We start from the raw sequence: 19,361 nt of genomic DNA on the forward strand, positions 1-19,361 counted from the left end.
GCTAGCCACTTAAAATCCATTCGAAATTTTTGTCCAGTGTATTTAGTTCAACTCAAGTTAATAATAAAGCCACGCATCCCAGACAAGGCAGAAGGGATGTACATCAAACTCCAGTCATTTCTGATCTAGAGCGGTGCAGAGGTCTACTTCTTTAAAATGTGTCCAGAGACTGCATTCCAGACTGACTTGCTTTGGCCCATTCTTTATTGTTCTTGAGTTCAGGGTTCTGCACACAAGCTTTAGAGAAGCATGTGACTTATGTAAAAGATCATAACAAAGGCACTACTTCAACAAATAACGTTTTTTGTTAAACAAATATTATATATTAATTGTGTTGCATCTATGATTGTAATAATACCTTCATTGGTTTCATCCCAATTATTTTCAGGGAGAAGCATGGAAGTACTCCCAAGGCTGGTCTTAAATCACCCCCACCTGCCCAAAAAAAGGTGACATTAGGGGGAACCGCTGCCAACGGTCAAGAGAGCCGTTTGTCTATAAAGTTTAGAAACCAATGCTGTAGTGTGTGGCCTGCTTGTGTTGAAAGCAGTGACAAACATTTACAACGTTAGCTTTCAGTTTTCTTTTCAGCCAGCATTATATGATTAAATGCAATGTTGCAAAAAGCAATGAACTGACAAGGTTACGAGTTCATTTAGGAAATCGTTATCTATAGCCTGGTGCCTCAGAGGTGGGTCTCTGTATATGCTGAAAAGTGAGTGGTACTGACCAAAGCACAAAAGCATTTAAAAGTTGCTGCTGCAAAAGACACATGGGATCTCAAAAAGGGTCAATCAACACGATGTGTGCTTTTATTTTTTTAAAGCAGTATAGGGCAACTGTTCAGGACAGCCCTTAAGAGTGGTAAAAATGCAGTTTACTTGATGTTGAAAAGAAGAACAAATATTTCTATGGAAATAAATCCCATTAAAAATTACTAAAAGACATACACAGTGAATATTTTAGGCCAGCTATTGTCAGCCTCTTAAGAATTAACTGAGTAAAAATGTTACCATGAGTTGAAAATACTGATATCTGTTTTTGCAGTGCCTAGAAATTGCACAAGTGTAGTTCGAAGTGCTGTATAAAAAAAAACAAGTTATTGTTAAAAGTTTTAATGTATATGTATATTTCATATTCTATAGTAATAATAACAATAGTTAGAATTTTAACAATAAGTGGTTTTTATACATCTCTTCAAACCTGGTAACAAAAATGCTTCTGAAAAATATGCAATATACACTTGTCCAAAATTCGCCAAAAACCCAAACTGATTCAGCACACATTTGTGACGGGCTTTTCCACTGTGGTTTCTCTTTGACTGTTATTATTAGTGGTAATAATAATAATATTTGTATCCACGGTTTGCATCCATGCAGCCTGTGTGCAGACTGGTTTTGAAACTGAGAAATGTCTGTCCAAATGCTTTTATGAGGCCCTTACAGGGCAGGTCAGTCTGTACCTGGTCAAGTAGATGTTGAGTCTGGGGAAAAAGAGGTTCTGGCAGACTACATGAATGTTTTGCCTGGGCATATAATTATGTGATTTGACACAAGATTTTATGTCTGACATTTGAGACTGTCTGGAATATGATGATTGTACTTGAGCATTAGATGCTTGTGCCTATGATGGCATGCCCCTTTGTTGCTCACTGTTGTACCTCAGGCGTACAATGCAGCATCCTTAATATGGGTGAAAACGTAAATAGGGTTATCTGCTTCAGTGTCTTTTCTATTGTAATGGTAACTTGCTTTTATTGTAGGCCTCAAGAACAATGATGCCACTTCCTGGACAGACAACCAATGTTGGTTGTCATGAGGTCACTTCCTGTGATATCATAAGGGGGTGTGTCAGTATGTGATGTCACTTCTGACGCCCCTGGCATTTTAAGGAATCGCCGCCCATGGGTATAAATGGTGCTGTTACTTCATACTTTTGTAAATGTACATTTGTAAATGGGTATGTCACATGCAAAGAACAAAGATTAGCCCATATTTGTTGCCCTCTCAGTTAAGGTACTAGGTTGTTCTCTCCAGACCACGGGCAGCTCCTGCGTACATGATCTGCGAGCACATGAACTACTTTTCTCTAGTCTTCAAAAGGTGGGCACTAGGAAAACAAGATCTAAATGCTGTCACTCACAGTGAAGTCAGCCATTGTCTGTGGTAGGCTGAACCAATGCTGCATGCTGGTGCATATAGTGGGCGGAAGCAAAATGTGAACAGAACAGTGGATGCAGAGAGTTGATTAAAAGCCCCTCTATGGCTATATGTATATTTGTTTTAAGACTTTTAGATTTTAAAACCCAAGGTGTTGGCTAACGCCAGACTAAACAAAAGGTGCCAGCTATGTTGATTAAATGTGTTTTATACATTTGTGATACTTATTTGGTATTTAGTGGGGCAGATTTACGCTTCACACGAGCTAAATTATGAAATGTCATTCACCTTCTTTAACGTATGGGTTGAGATCATGCCTAAGCTGGATTCAGCAGAGAAACTCTGATCCAAGCAGGCCAAATGCCTCTTGCAATCTGAAAAGGATTAATGTCTAAATTAATAACTATGTTACAAAGAGTCGGCACCCTCAGTGTTTCCTTTCAAACTGTTGCTTGTTGCTAGAAAAATCAAAGTTCCTATTGTTTTAGATTGGTTTCCTTTTCTTGTCTTTATTTTTTTTAAGTTTAGTTTTTCTTTCGATTCGGTTTCACCTCACATGTATATTTATTCAGCCTCTAGTCTGGTCTTGCATGTAACCACCTCAAAATTAATCATACATTTTAAAGTTGAATGAGCTACGATTTATAGTTGTCAGGCGAGTCCTCTAAATGATGTTGTATAGCTCCCCTATGTTGTTAAGCCCGTGTAGCTCTTGTCACTGCTCAGTAAGGGAGGAGTAAGTAATGCCTTACTGGTGTGAGGCGACTGCCCCGGCCTAGATAAGGTGGCTTGACAAGCAAAGAATGGCATATTGGATGAAGTTAGCTTCATGGTAGTAAAAGGTGGAAGGGGCCAACCAAGTGAGGGCATGAGAACTGTATGCTTGGCTAAAGATTTTGTTGAAGGGCCTTAATTAGGAAGGATAGGGGGTCAGCAAACGTTCTAACGAGGACTAGGGGGGATTGACTGAATATGGATTTTGGTGCTATGGGGAGGCAGTTTGAGCAGGCCTAAAACAAGAGGGTATATTAATCAATACACCCGGGGAGAAAGCCACCACACCCTTGAAGACTGTCAATAGAAATAAAACCTGCTGCCATGAACAACTCCAAGTCTTGCTCTTTCCATACAACCTTTCAGGTAGTCAATTTGATGGCCCAAAGTCTCTAGAGTAACTTTCTTCCATATCCACCTGGTATCATATTATTCTATCTTCCTCTCCTGTGGCCCCTGAAATGATGTGTGTGTGGGGTGCCTCTGCTGTGGTTGTTGTTTCAGCAAGTTCACTTTTGTGTCCTTTGGGCGCTCTTCAGTACTTGTGCTCTCCTGAGCGTTCTTCCAATTTCAGAAAAGCTATTTCTCTCCTTGGTGGTTGCTAAGTCCTACAACCTTGTTGCTCATGCACTTCATCATAAATAATATCAGAAATGTGTTGTGGCAGCTGTTGCTCATATGGGGCTTCATTTCCCTTTCATATTTTTATAAAACGTGTTCAAAATGTTAGAATCTGGTGACCAGCTAAGAAGTACATATTGTATTTCAGTTCAACTTCACCATGAAAGACTCCTTTCAGTGATGCATACCAACCAGTGCCGAATCATCCATTCTGTGCATCTTCTTTAAGCTTGTCAGTTCCCTTTTCTGACCTTTGCGGGGCTGGGCGTGTTAAATTTTTTTTATTTTTTAGTGGGTTTCCATACCTCATTGGCCTTTACCGTTTTTCGCTTTGTAATGTCTTGTACTCCAGCAGAAACTTCTGCTAGTTCTTTCTTAAATGTCCCTGTCATTGTCACCACATATTTGTGTACCTATCTTGTGATTGGTCTTCCTCTTTGTCTTGGGGACTGCCGCTTCCTTGGCCAATGCCCAGCCAATGGTGCAGCCTAGGGTTTGCTGCTACTTTTACCTATTTGTCTTTGCTATCATTGTAGCACCTTTGTTGAGGGTCCTTTGATAGATTCTCTCACAGGGACCCTCCTCCTCCCCCTCCGCTCCCAGGGATTACATTCTCTTTGTATCCATGTCTGCCAACTGGCCAGGCGCCTCCCATTAGTAACTTTCCATTTGTGCCTTGAATAGTGCTTCTGAAAGCATGGGTAAGTTGTTTATTATTTGTATTCGAAGCTCGGTGGATTGCAGAAGCCAGGCCGTGGCTCTGGTGTGGTGTGGTGAGTTTCTTGCAGCAGAAACGCATCAGATAAGAAAAGTCAGTGGCCTGTGGCACTCTGGCAGGGAGTAGGCTTTAACATGCGTTTTCCTTGTTACAAGAATATTAATTTAGTTAAGTTAATAATATGAGCCCAATGTTCTTTTGGTGTCACCTTAGATGTAGTGTTTGACGTACGCATCGGGCTTTTTTGATATTTAATGTTGGAACTATTTTCACAGAGACGATGATAGACAAATTCTTTTGGAGTGTCAAAAGCAAGGACCGACGGAAGAAACGTTTATCTACTTAGCAGGCAAACTTAAAAAAGACGCAAATCAGGTATGTGTTAAGGGTCCGTTTCTGTTAAAATGTGCAGATTTTTTTGTGCCACCGTACGTGGTTTGGAATTTAGAAGGGTGGAATAAGGAGACTACTCTCTGTCAGAAAAGGTACTTTGCCTCTGATGCATAAATGGTAATGTGTTTTTTAAAGTGTAAACAATAATGAGTATGTTTCCGGCGTGTTTTGTAACTCGCATACTGTTTTCTCCCTGGCTATTTAGATTTAACTGTGGAATATTACAAGTTGTTTTTCTTCTAGATCTTTTCTTTCTACCTCAAGGACTCTTGATCACGTTTCAAAAACCCTCAATGCAACATTACTCAGAATCCAACCCACATAAATTTTTCTGTCGTTGGATTTGGAGCTAAAGTAGTGTTCCATCTGCAGAACTGCCTCACTACGAATGAGATCTGTAAAGTCTGATAGTTGATGCAGAATGGGACCATAGAGCACCAACAAAGAGAAGATGCATAATTCGGAGCTGCATCAGGAAGAATCATCCACGAGCATTCAAGGTCGTATCAGAATGTCTTGAAGGGGTTGATAATGGAAAATGCAGCATTTTATATTTGCCCTCAGTACCCTGCTGTTACCACAATACAACCGGCATTGGGCATGTATTCTGTGCCTTCCTTGAGATCACCACAAAAGCAGGCTTATAAGCACATTAAGCCTATGAAAACAGTTCATTTGTATTATGATCATAGATTGGCTTCAGTGATTATTGAAGAGTTTGAGAGTGATGCTTTGCAAGAGGCTAATGGAGCTTGGGGGTTGATGGACCAGGACATATATATTGGCAAGCTCACATTTTTACCAGCCCTGAAAGCTAGCCACAAAGTTACAGTGACTCTACCCCAGTCTCCAAAATAAATAGCTCGAGCACAGCCTGAAGAGAGCTGGCGGCTGGGCCAAACTCCACATGCAGAAGGATACAGTGCACACTCAGCACAGGTCTCTTCATTGATCATCAGGCCAAAACCTCAGTCGATTCTTAAGGCTCTGAAAGCACTTATCGACAGTTGTTCAGCCTTGAAAATCTAAAACTGAAGGCACACCAGCAGGTCCTGAAGAACCGAGGGAACACTGGCCTCGAAGTGAGTGACCGAATTGGATGGTAGATTCTGAAACTCCATTGAAAGCTTCCTCAAAGAAAATCTAGTTGCATTTACACAAGGACAGAGGAGGAAAGGTAAATGTGTGCCAAAAATGTGTTTACTTTGAGTAAGACAGAAGACATATATTGTAGCTACATAAAGCAAATACCCTTTCAGATATTACCCAAGAGCTAGTTACCTCTACCTTAAAGGTCACCAAGAAAATATTATCTTTGCAGGGGCCATTTCCCCCAGAGTTACGTTGTTGAAAAAAGTGAACAAAAAGCAAGACACCGGAGCAGCCTGGCTTTTTATTTTCCAGCCAGGCCCTTAATCACTGACTCAGATGTTGGTGATCAGGGACAATGGCAGTTCGTCCCACACAAAGACAGCACATGGGATAAGTACGTATGTGAATATGATTCGGATGACACCCTTGAGCCATTGCCAAATCAAAAATCTTCCCCAATAAGACTTTAACCAGTGGATAAGTATGATGATGGCAGTGGCTGTTGAGTCTAGAGGGGAAAGAGCAGAACCTCCTTTTCCTCGATTTCCCACTCAAAAGAGAATATTGGGATTTCAGAGAATAATTCCTCTTTTCTAATAGAGACTTCTAACCATAGATTCTTCACCTTTTGAATTTTCCCGTGCTCCAGACTGGATCCAGAGACTTTTGATAGCTGTTCCTTTGCACATTGATAGGTGGCATCATGGGGTTCTGTGTTGGATTCGTCCCTGTCCTGATGTGATATCAGGGGCACTATATCTGCACTACCTTCTTGGCTGATGTCAATTTCTTCTTTTCCGTGCCTTCCAGCGTGAACCTGGAGCTCCATCAAATCCTGTCAGTCTGACAGAATTTCTTTCCTTAAAATGTATTCAGTCCGCAAGGGTCACGTCTCCTTTAAATATCACAGATGTAAACATTGAAAGGGCCACATAGGTCACTTGTCGATAACAGACATCCATAAAGTTGGCTTCTGGTGTCTTGGTTCCAGGTATGACTGTAGTGTGAATGCAGCTGCACGAAGAAGAATAAGCAGGACATTGTTTACTACAAAGCCAAACTTGCCATTGCAGAACTTAGAAGGAAGTTGAATAAGATCTGGTCTCGATCTCTATCTCTGTGCCGATCTAACAACCATGCACCATCAAGGTGCAGGAGTTCAGGTGAGCCAATAAAAGAAGCTAAAGAGGTCAAAGCATGGACCATCCAACTGCTCCCATCGTTCAGACTTTTGCGACGATCCAGCTACCTCCAGGCCACTGAGCCATTCCCCTTCTTCAGAATCGATTCTGCAACTGGTCTTGATGTAATTCGACTTTCCCAGGCCATCAATGACACCTGAACAGTGAGGTGAAACTGACATTGGGAAAAATTGTGAGTACCTCACCGAATCTTTCTGGAACGCCTTCAGGCCCTAAGGATACAAGGTGGCCTCCATTTGGGTTACCATCTGCAGATCCGTTCCCAGGGCAGACAGCTCTACTTGACCTCTCTTAGAAGTCAGCCCTGTCTCACTGTCCTGCTCCACTGACTTGGAGCACAGGTGTCCACAAGTTGTCTTAATCCTAATGAGTTTCCTACAGATCCCCCCTGACAGAGTCAAAATGTATGGCGATGTTCTCTAGACACATGTTTTCCTCCGTCAGACTTGCTGTCAGATCAGTCAGTACTAGTTGCCTCCTTTGGAAGTACCTACATACATTGTGGGATAGAGTGGTGGACAACTTGCCAGGTGTACCGGAGGACATCTGACCAACCCTGCAATGTTATCAGACAGAATGCAGTAAAGTCCTCCATTTGCTCGGGCTTGGATTCAGCCCACTGTCTGGGTAGGGCAGACTGGACCAGCATAGACCTTCAGCATATGGTCTTCACAGACCCTCGACTGGGATTAGATTAAACCATCAGGGCCTCAGGAGAGACAGTCTTATCTGAGTTTTGTATAACATGAAGGATATATGTCTTGAAACCAATTACTACAGTCTTAGGCTCCTATCCGGTCCTTCTAAAGAAGTATATAAGAAGTACCAATACAAGAAAGAGGATAAGAAGTTTCCACACTAAGTCCAATTTTAGACATTGGACCACAGAACAAGCTAGGTTGAAGGCAAACTATCAAAATGACAGACTTTTACATGAATACATCTTCATCATGATGACCATCAGCATGTAGGATGTAGGACACAAACGTGCATATCGTAAAGTATCAGCTGCAAAAGAAAATTGCATTAATCGACTGCCATTTGGTAGAATACAAGCACCAAGGCCCCTATTGCAAGTTGACTGGAATTTGGTGTGAGGATAATTGGTGTGGGTGGAGAGTGGTGAAATCGAAGATTCCTACTAGTATATGGCAACGCATTCCAGCTATTCGAAGTTTTATTTTCCTCCTGGAATGGGAAATAACTGTATGTATCCTGAAATACTGGGTCATTTACTGTGCATTTTCCCAATTCTGGGGAGAAAACTGAAGACATATACTGCCTGCTCTGAACATGTGGAAACTTGTGTATAGGAAGACTGGTGGGGATCTGTGTTTGGGAGTGTTGAGGGGTCAGGGCAGGCTGCTGTCAGAGTGAGCTACTTCCATCCTCCTTCCCACCCCAAAAGCTGCTGCAGGGCATTGGGGCGGCTTTGCTGACGTGTGCAGCATCAAAGTTAAATTTGGTGTCTCCGAGGCCAGAATTATTGAGCCCTGAGATTGCAGATCTGAAAATGATGGGCCTGGGGACGCTTGTAATTGCGGGTGGCAAAATTCCACTCAGTTATCGCTCCAGATAATATTCCCCCACTCAGGGCCCAAGAGTGTTTGCAAAATGTCCATTGATGTGGATTGCAGCAGTGTGCTTCCTTGTGGAGACCGTCCATTTCTAGCAATATTGTGATAACTACCTGGTAGAGGAACATGCTAAAATATATCATCAGTAGAATCCAAAATCCGCTTTACTTTTGTTTTACCTACCAGGATTTATTGTCAACAGAGCAAAATACTGCACTTGTTCAAGTCATGGTGTTCTATTGGTGTATTCTTGTATTGTATTTAGGCTTCTGCTGGAATGAAAAATGTCCTACTTAAACAGAAAGTTTAAATTCTTTTAAGGACATGAAGATGAGGATTACGGTGTTCTTTCCTCACTTTATTTTATCAGCAGCTGTTAAAGAACAATACCCACGGAAAAAAGTAATTTCCCATGACACTCTGAGAAAGGGAAAAGCAACATTAGTCCAACCCATCAGGCTCCAGTATATTTCTTTAAGAAACATGAACATGGATAATGACTGTGTGCAGGACCAGGGACATTTACCATTATACATCATTATTACATATATTACCTATGGGACCAGTAGGGTAGCACAAAGCTTGTTGCATAAAGAAGTGCCTCTTGCAGTAATAAGCAGGTATAACGTTACAATCGGAGGTCTAAAGGCATGGATGTTTCAATGCAGGGAGAACATAAGTGAGGGCCCATGGGTTTTCTTACTGCAGGGTTCACAACATGTAGTGTTGGCACAGGTAGGAATCTGTCCCAATATCATCCATAGAAGAAGACATCAAGGATAATAAAACAAAGAGGAAAAAATAAGGGCTACAGGAACGGCAAAACAAACCAGCTCAACTTGGGTCTTCCCAACCCTCTCCTAACTCCCCCAACCCTCCACATGAAACAGCAGTGTGTTCTTTTCCCTATTGATGATCCCACAATATCCTAATTTATGTGTGAAGTTGGCATGGCACAGTCATCTCTACAGGTTTTGCTGGATTGTTGGGTTAGGACTCTGCATCTGTTTCGTCTACCCCCGCTGCATCTGCAACGCAGTCTGAGAGGTTCATTTTGGAAGTCATGTAATATAGTATCCCAGTTAGCAGATATAGCGATCTTACCTACCCCAAAAGTGTCTTCTTTTTGTAGCACAATGCTTTTGGCTTGGGCCCACACTAAAAGCGACTGTCTCCAGTTTGTCATAGGAGGAGGCTCGGGCAATTTCCATTGTCTGGTGATCAAGTGCTTAGCCACCAGAAATCCCAAAGCAAGAAAGCGGAAAGTGACCTTCTGTCTCTTGCTTCTGCGGAAGAGACCCAGGAAGCACGTCTCCTGTGTGTAATTATGTGCAGCTCGTGCAAGCCATCAATTGGGTTGTCATGTGTTGCCAGTTAGTAGTGATAGGTGGACAAGCCCCCACAGCATGTGAAGGAGGTCAGCATCTAGGAGATGACGTGGGGCAATGGGTGTCAGCGTGTTGGACGTATCTGTTGATCTTGGCAGGGGTGAGGTAGGCTCTTTGGATTATGTAATTTTGACTGAGCTAGAAGCAAGTTTTTAGGGGAACATGAACTGGGCTCTCCAGTATTTACCCCCACTTCCTATCCGTGCACAGATGGGTCAGGTCTTCCTCCCAGTGTGACTCTGTGTGATTGGTATTGCCGTGTGCTGTTACAGTGAAGCTGCAAACGATAATGTGAGGTGTCTACCTGTCCTCATAACATACAGGTATTGGATCATAAGGTGTGTTGTAAGTTCTGTTGACATGTCCCCCCATTTGCCACCCAGTGCCGCAAGCAATGAAGCGTGTGATAGAAATTGGCCCAGAGGTTGTCCCTCTTCTCCCACTAATGTGTCATAGGGTGTTAAGGCACCATCGTGGTAGAGGTTCCCAAAGTGTGTAGACCAGCCGCTAGCCAGGCAGAGATCTCTGCAGGTGAGGTTATGGTGTCTCCCCTGGGCGTGCTCAACAAGGACAGCAGGCACATATAGGGTAATGGCTTGTGTTAGGTAGAGGCAATCACTGTCGCATTTAAATGCAACTCTGAGGAGCAGCGATTGTGGTAGTTTTTCGCGAACACAGGGATGAAAGAGTCTGAGTATCTCAGGTTGTGTCCAAGCCTGGGACAGCCTGGCAGTATCTGGTAGCTGCAGCCCTGCTTCCCACCTGGTCACCCGTTGGAGCTGAGAGACGAGGTAGTATTGCTTCATATTTGATACTGCAAGCCCACCTTGATTTGTGGGTAAGTACATTTTTGATAGTGCCATTCTACAGTGAGATTTTTTCCAGATGAACTCTCTCAGGGTTCTCCCAAGGAAGTGGAAAAAGGCGGTATGACATATAAGGGCAGGTTAGTGAAAAAGTAGAGTAGCTGAGGAAGGACCACCATTTTGAGTAAAGCTACGTGACCTACGCCTTACAGCGGAAGTGTGTGCCAGAATAGCATCTGGGATCTGATGGCACTTGTTTTTAAGAGGTTACCGTCATAACAGGTCAGCTGGTTGATGGTACATTCTGACCCCTAGATATTGAAACTTATTAGGTTGCCATGTCACTGGAACACCGCTAAGGACAAAAGTGGGGGCCGGGATTACAAAGGGGTATATGGAAATAAGCATGATTTCGCCCATTAACCCGTAGACCAGAAAGGGCAGCAAATTCGTTGAGTGTCAGGGCCAGCATATCATGTTCTAATCGCATATCCCGAATATATAGGAGAAGGTCATCGGCATGTAAAGAAATTGTGTTGGTTTTGTCTTCCAACAGAATACTTCAGTCTGCCCAGGTATCATATATATATATATATATATATATATATATATATATATATATATATATATATATATATATATATATATATATATATATATATATATATATATATATTTGAGATATAGAATACCTCAGTCTGCCCAGGTATCACATATATATATATATATATATATATATATATATATATATATATATATATATATATATGATACCTGGGCAGACTGAGGTATTCTATATCTATATTCTATATATATATATATATGTTCGATGGCATGTGTAGCTGCAGATACACATGCTGTGCATATCCCGCCATCTAGTGTTGGGCTCGGAGTGTTACAAGTTGTTTTTCTTCGAAGAAGTCTTTTCGAGTCACAAGATCGAGGGACTCCTTCCATTTCGGCTCCATTGCACATGGGCGTCGACTCCATCTTAGATTGTTTTCTTTCCGCCATCGGGTTCGGACGTGTTCCTCTTCGCTCCGTGTTTCGGTTCGGAAAGTTAGTTAGATATTGGAAAAATTTGACGGTATTGTTTGCGTTCGGTATCGGGTTAGTTAGCACAGATTGACACCGAATTTTGAAGAGCTCCGGTGGCCCTTCGGGGTTTCGATTCCCCGGCGGGGCCTGGTCGGCCCGACCACGTGCGGCTACAAGACTAATGGAATGGACCCCATTCCGCTTCTGCCCCAAATGCCACAACAAGTATCCTTACACAGATCAACATTTGGTCTGTAATTTGTGTTTGTCTTCCGAACACAAAGAGGATACCTGTGAGGCCTGTCGAGCGTTTCGATCGAGGAAAACGCTGAGGGACTGGAGAGCGAGAAGACTTCAAATGGCGTCAGCGCCGTCAGGACACCAAGACTTGGAGGAAGAAGAAACCTTCTCCATTGCGGACTCGGACGTGGCCGAAACAGAACAGACGCCGAAAACCGTGAGTAAAACAGCCCCGGCCAAAACTCACGTTAAAATCATAGCCCAGGGGACGCCACCACCGACAGGCCATGGCTTAACCCAAAAAATCGGTGACCGTCCATCGGCACCGAAAAAAGGCACATATGTGTCGAAGTCATCCGACTCCGGTCGAGATACCGGCACGGAAAAGACTCGGCCCGAGACACCGGGTCAGAACAATCTCGACATCGAGATACCGGCACCAAGATGATTCGGCACCGAGAGATCGGAACACCGAAACACAAAAAAGTGGCTTTGGAACCGAAAAAGACAGTGGAAAAGGTTTTGATCCCGAAACATCCGGCTTCGGAGCCGAAAACAAGTACCTACACCGAGGAGCAAGGGCTTTCCACACAAATGCAAAGCCATAAATTCGGACAAGAGCTAGAGGCAGGGGAGCCAGATTATACACAGAGAAGGCTCCATATCCAAAAGGAGACAGGGAAGATGAGAACTCTCCCTCCTATAAGGATGAAAAGGAAACTGGCTTTCCAAGAGACGGATAAACCACCACAAGCAAAGGTGGCAAAACAAGTAACTCTGCCACCATCACCTCAACGCTCACCGCAATCATCACCAATCGCTAGCCCACCTATGGTGCAGTCTCCAATACACACAAGCATGAGCCAAGATGACCCAGGTGCATGGGATCTTTATGATGCGCCTGTGTCAGATAACAGTCCTGGCTGTTACCCAGCAAGACCCTCACCACCTGAAGACAGTACTGCTTACACGCAGGTGGTGTCCAGAGCAGCTGCCTTTCACAACGTGACACTGCACGCTGAACCTATCGAAGATGACTTTTTATTTAATACTCTGTCGTCCACACATAGTCAGTACCAGAGTCTTCCAATGCTACCGGGAATGTTGAAACACGCAAAGCAAATATTTCACGAACCCGTTAAAGGCAGGGCCATCACTCCTAGGGTGGAGAAAAAGTACAAGCCTCCACCAACAGACCCTATGTACATTACGCAGCAACTGACACCGGACTCAGTAGTAGTTGGCGCAGCACGTAAAAGGGCGAATTCACACACCTCCGGGGATGCACCACCACTCGACAAAGAAAGTCGCATGTTAGACGCAGCGGGAAAAAGAGTAGCAGCACAAGCAGCCAACCAATGGCGCGTTGAAAATTCACAGGCTTTGCTGTCAAGATATGATAGAGCCCACTCGGATGAAATGCAGCACTTTATTGAACATCTGCCTAAAGAATTCCAAAAATGTGCACAACAAGTGGTAGAAGAGGGCCAAAGTATCTCAAATAACCAGATACGTTCAGCAATGGACGCAGCAGACACAGCTGCAAGAACTGTAAATACAGCAGTGACAATTCGGAGAAATGCATGGCTGCGCACCTCAGGATTCAAGCCCGAAATACAACAGGCTGTGCTTAATATGCCTTTTAATGGACAGCAGTTGTTTGGGCCGGAAGTGGACACAGCTATCGAGAAGTTGAAAAAAGATACAGATACGGCCAAGGCCATGGGCGCGCTCTACTCCCCACAGAGCAGAGGCACTTTTATGAAGACACAATTTAGAGGGGGGTTTCGGGGTCAAACCACAGAACCCTCAACTTCACAAACCAGGCCCACATACCAGAGCCAGTATCAGAAAGGAGGCTTTCGGGGACAATACAGAGGGGGACAGTTCCCTAAGACTAGAGGGAAGTTCCAAAGTCCCAAGACCCCTCAAAACAAACAGTGACTTAAGTGTCACAAATCCCCAACACGTAACACCAGTGGGGGGGAGACTAAAAGATTTTTACCAAAATTAGGAGGAAATAGCAACGGACTCGTGGGTCCTAGCCATCATCCAACATGGCTATTGCATAGAATTCCTACAATTACCACCAAATGTGCCTCCAAAAACACACATGTCCAAACAACACATGGATCTATTACAGATAGAAGTCCAAGCGTTGTTACAAAAAGATGCAATAGAACTAGTACACAATCATCAAAAAGGGACAGGGGTTTATACTCCCTGTACTTTCTCATACCCAAAAAAGACAAAACACTAAGACCTATATTAGATCTCAGAACACTAAATCTTTACATCAAATCAGATCACTTTCACATGGTAACACTTCAAGACGTAATCCCCTTGCTCAAACAACAAGACTACATGACGACATTAGATCTCAAAGATGCGTACTTCCATATACCCATACATCCTTCACACAGGAAATACTTAAGGTTTGTAATCCAAGGAGTACGTTACCAGTTCAAAGTGTTACCATTCGGAATAACAACAGCACCAAGGGTATTTACAAAATGCCTTGCAGTAGTAGCAGCACATATCAGAAGACAGCACATACGCGTATTCCCGTATCTAGACGATTGGTTAATCAAAACCAGCACCCAGAAACAGTGTCTTCAACACACAAAATACGTCATAGAAACCCTTCACAAACTAGGGTTCTCACTAAACTACCAAAAATCACACCTACAGGCTTGTCAAATACAACAATACTTAGGAGCAACAATCAACACAAAAAAAGGGATTGCCACTCCAAGTCCACAAAAGGTACAAGCATTCCAAAATGTAATACAAAGCATGCACCCAAACCAAAAGTATCAGGTAAAATTAGTGATGAAACTACTAGGCATGATGTCCTCATGCATAGCCATTATCCCAAACGCAAGATTACACATGCGGCCCTTACATCAGTGCCTAGCAACACAATGGACACAAGCACAGGGTCAACTTCAATATCTAGTGTTGATAGACCGCCAAACACACACCTCGCTTCAATGGTGGAATCCTGTAAATTTAAACCAAGGGCAGCCTTTCCAAGACCCAGTGCCTCAATACGTAATCACAACAGATGCTTCCATGGTAGGGTGGGGAGCACATCTCAACCAACACAGCATCCAGGGACAATGGGACAATCAGCAGAAACAACTTCACATAAATCAGCTAGAACTACTAGCAGTGTTTCTAGCGTGCATTTCAACCACTAATAGCCCACAAACACATCTGTGTCAAAACAGACAACATGACAACAATGTATTACTTAAACAAACAGGGAGGCACACACTCATCACAACTGTGTCTCTTAGCACAGAAGATTTGGCATTGGGCGATTCACAATCACATTCGCCTATTAGCACAATACATCCCAGGAATTCAAAACCAATTGGCCGACAATCTCAGTCGAGATCACCAACAGATCCACGAATGGGAGATTCATCCACAGATACTACAAACCTACTTCCAAAAGTGGGGAACACCGCAAATAGACCTATTTGCAACAAAAGAAAACGCAAAATGCCAAAACTTCGCATCCAGGTACCCACAGCCTCACTCCAAGGGCAATGCGTTATGGATGAGTTGGTCAGGGATATTTGCTTACGTTTTTCCCCCTCTCCCACTCCTTCCGTATCTTGTAAACAAATTGAGCCAAAACAAACTCAAACTAATACTAATGGCACCAACTTGGGCACGACAACCTTGGTACACAACATTACTGGACCTGTCATTAGTGCCTCATATCAAACTACCAAACAGACCAGATCTGTTAACTCAACACAAACAGCAGATCAGACACCCGAATCCAGCATCGCTCAATCTAGCGATCTGGCTCTTGAAGTCTTAGAATTCGGACACCTAGACCTTACACAAGAATGTATAGAGGTCATCAAACAGGCTAGAAAACCTACTACAAGACATTGCTACGCAAATAAATGGAAACTATTTGTTTATTACTGTCAAAATAATCAAATTCAACCATTACACGCGTCCGCAAATGACATTGTAAGCTACTTACTACACTTACGAAAATCGAACTTAGCTTTTTTGTCCATTAAAATACATCTCACAGCAATTTCAGCTTATCTGCAAATTACACATTCAACTTCACTATTTAGAATCCCAGTCATAAAAGCATTTATGGAGGGTCTAAAAAGGATCATTCCACCAAGAACACCACCAGTTCCTTCGTGGAACCTCAATATTGTATTAACGCGACTCATGGGTCCACCATTCGAACCCATGCACTCTTGTGAAATGCAATACTTAACTTGGAAAGTAGCCTTCCTAATAGCTATCACATCTCTCAGAAGAGTAAGTGAAATACAAGCCTTTACCATACAGGAACCCTTTATACAAATACACAAACATAAAGTGGTTCTACGCACAAATCCCACATTTTTGCCAAAGGTTATATCACAGTTCCACATAAACCAAACTGTGGAACTCCAGGTGTTTTTTCCACAACCAGACTCTGTAGCTGAAAGAGCATTACATGCATTAGACATAAAAAGAGCTCTAATGTACTACATTGATAGAACTAAACAGTTTCGCAAAACAAAACAATTGTTTGTAGCTTACAAAAAACCTCATACAGGGAATCCAATATCCAAACAAGGCAGATGGATAGTTAAATGTATTCAAACCTGTTATGTTAAAGCTAAAAGAGAACTGCCTATTACACCAATGGCACACTCCACTAGAAAGAAAGGAGCCACAATGGCCTTTCTAGGAAATATACCAATGACAGAAATCTGTAAGGCAGCCACATGGTCTACGCTCATACATTCACTAAACATTACTGCGTGGATGTGTTAACAACACAACAAGCCACAGTAGGACAAGCAGTACTAAGAACATTATTTCAAACAACTTCAACTCCTAGAGGCTAAACCACCGCTTTTGGGGAGATAACTGCTTACTAGTCTATGCACAGCATGTGTATCTGCAGCTACACATGCCATTGAACGGAAAATATCACTTACCCAGTGTACATCTGTTCGTGGCATGAGATGCTGCAGATTCACATGCGCCCTACCACCTCCCCGGGTGCTTGTAACCGTTATAAGTTGATTAAAGTTAAACTTGTACATTTGAAAATTTTTAAATATAACACTTTTAGTCACATTATGTACATACATACTAACTCCATTGCATGGGCATTATTACTATATACACAACTCCTACCTCACCCTCTGTGGGGAAAACATTCTAAGATGGAGTCGATGCCCATCCGCAATGGAGCCGAAATGGGAGGAGTCCCTCGATCTCGTGACTCGAAAAGACTTCTTCGAAGAAAAACAACTTGTAACACTCCGAGCCCAACACTAGATGGCGGGATATGCACAGCATGTGAATCTGCAGCGTCTCATGCCACGAACAGATGTACACTGGGTAAGTGACATTTTCCATATTATATACACACACACATACTCCCTCTCTCCAACCCCCCCCCAACCCCCCAATAGTGCAGTATAAAGTAATTTGATTAAGTGATGGAAGCGATCTCCAAGACCATCGCGAGGCAAGGTGTCAGTTAGAAACCCCCATTCTAGCAAATCAGATGCCTTCTCAAGGTCCAGTACTGGACAGCCTGAGTCAGGCCAGTGATATGCAGAATATTTGGAGTTCCATAACAAGTGTTGCAGATTCAATGACGTGTTGCGGGCTGGAACTAACCAGTTCTGGTCAGCGTGGACCAGTAGGGGGACTAAGGGGGACAGTCGGTCTGTCAGGACCTTGGCCAAGATTTAATAGTTTGTGTTGAGTAGCACCAGGGGTTGGTGTAAACCTAGTGCTGTGGGATCTCTGTCAGGTTTAGGTAAGGAGATAAGTAGGGCTTCACGTAATGACTGTGGTCTGGAGGAGGCCAAGAGGGACGCTTCATAGAGAGCAAGTAGTTGAGGCACTAGTACAGGAGCACAGACCTTATAGTATTCGGCCGGCAGGTCGACCCGTTCCAGGAACCTGCCTGTTGCTAGGCCTCTAATGGCCTCACAAATTTTGAAAGCGCTTTGGACTTGTTTAATTCCTCTTGTTACTCAGGTGTTATGGTCGGGAAGTGAAGTGTGGGGAAGAAAGCCTCAAGGCGGTCTGGGCCAGCTCCCTATCCCTTGAAGACCTTCGTGCCTCCTCTTTCTTCCTGCAAAAGCGAACAGTCAAATTGCATCTCAGACCTGTTTAGAAGACTCTGCCCCTATGAAACAAAAAAATCATATGAAAAACATACACTCAAGGCTTGAGGATTTGTTTTTTATTTTTATTATTATTATTATTATTATTATTATTATTATTATTTTTTTTTTTATTTTTTTTTTATTATTAAGGTAACAGTCTGACACAGAAGCCACCTGGTAACTATTAAAACAGTTGTCCAGATACAAACAGGAGCATACCACCTTATGAAAAGAAAACGGGGGAAAACACTACGTGCATGTACAGTAGATATCACTGCATAGTCACATTACAAGCTGACTGGCTGGCTGGCTGGCTGGGCACAACAAATGGGTGGAGTAATCATTTCCTCTGTGTCCTTAATAGAATTGAAACTTTCAGTTACAATAACAAGTACATTTTCTTTTTATGTCCGGATGGGATGAGAGGATTACACTGGTTCAAAGCTTCACCACCAGCGAATCAATATTAGGAACTGGTTTAAAGTAGAATCCTTTAAAGGTAGAATCAGAAGACCATTCCAGTACGTTAAAAATGTCTTGTAGACTGGCCTCCAAGGTAAAAGCTTTTGAGACCATAGACCCTTTAGTTGAATGTGCCCCAAAAATGTTTGTGTCAGTGCCTGCTTCCTGCATGACCTTTCTTACTCATCAGGCAAAGGTGGGGGAAGAAGCCGCCTTATGGGGCATCTTCAGAGCATTGAGTAATGGTCGTTCCTCGGGGATGCAGTGGTGAATATCCTCCATCATAGACTCACACACCTTAATTGCAGGCACCACACATAATTTTGGAGCATCTGGGATACTAGGATACAACACATGAGAACTGCATTTAGTTCTCTTAGATATATGGCAAATAGCTCCTTCTGGGGTTAATGCTCTACCTGTTATGTCTAGGGCTTGGACATCTGACACTCTCCTACAGGAGATTAAGCATAACAAGGTGGCCGGTTTAGCCAACATCTGCTTATGTGACAAATATTTGCTAGAAGGCCAGGAATCAAACAAATTCAGGACCTTTTTGACAACCCACAGAGTAGAAAATTAAGCTTCCGGGGGAGTAGACAAATGAATTCCACCCCCACTTCCCCCCCACCCCCATGAGCTTGCGCACCAAAGGGTGTTCTCCAATATCAGCATGTCCCACCTATACCACCGAACAGAAAGTGTTGATCTATGAGCCATGCCC

At 43.1% G+C, this 19,361-nt stretch overlaps 1 protein-coding gene across 3 annotated transcripts in view; it reads left to right on the plus strand.

Moving 5' to 3' along the window:
* Positions 1-19,361, plus strand: part of CASP8AP2 (caspase 8 associated protein 2) — a 248,152-nt gene that overhangs the window by 220,792 nt on the left and 7,999 nt on the right. For all 3 annotated transcript variants that reach the window (XM_069235500.1, XM_069235501.1, XM_069235502.1), the window contains one exon: positions 4,548-4,647. In XM_069235500.1, coding sequence (XP_069091601.1) covers positions 4,548-4,647 — 100 coding nt within the window. The remainder of the gene's footprint in view (positions 1-4,547; positions 4,648-19,361) is intronic.

The sequence above is a fragment of the Pleurodeles waltl genome, chromosome 5, assembly GCF_031143425.1.
Source record: "Pleurodeles waltl isolate 20211129_DDA chromosome 5, aPleWal1.hap1.20221129, whole genome shotgun sequence".
Lineage (NCBI taxonomy): Eukaryota > Metazoa > Chordata > Amphibia > Caudata > Salamandridae > Pleurodeles > Pleurodeles waltl.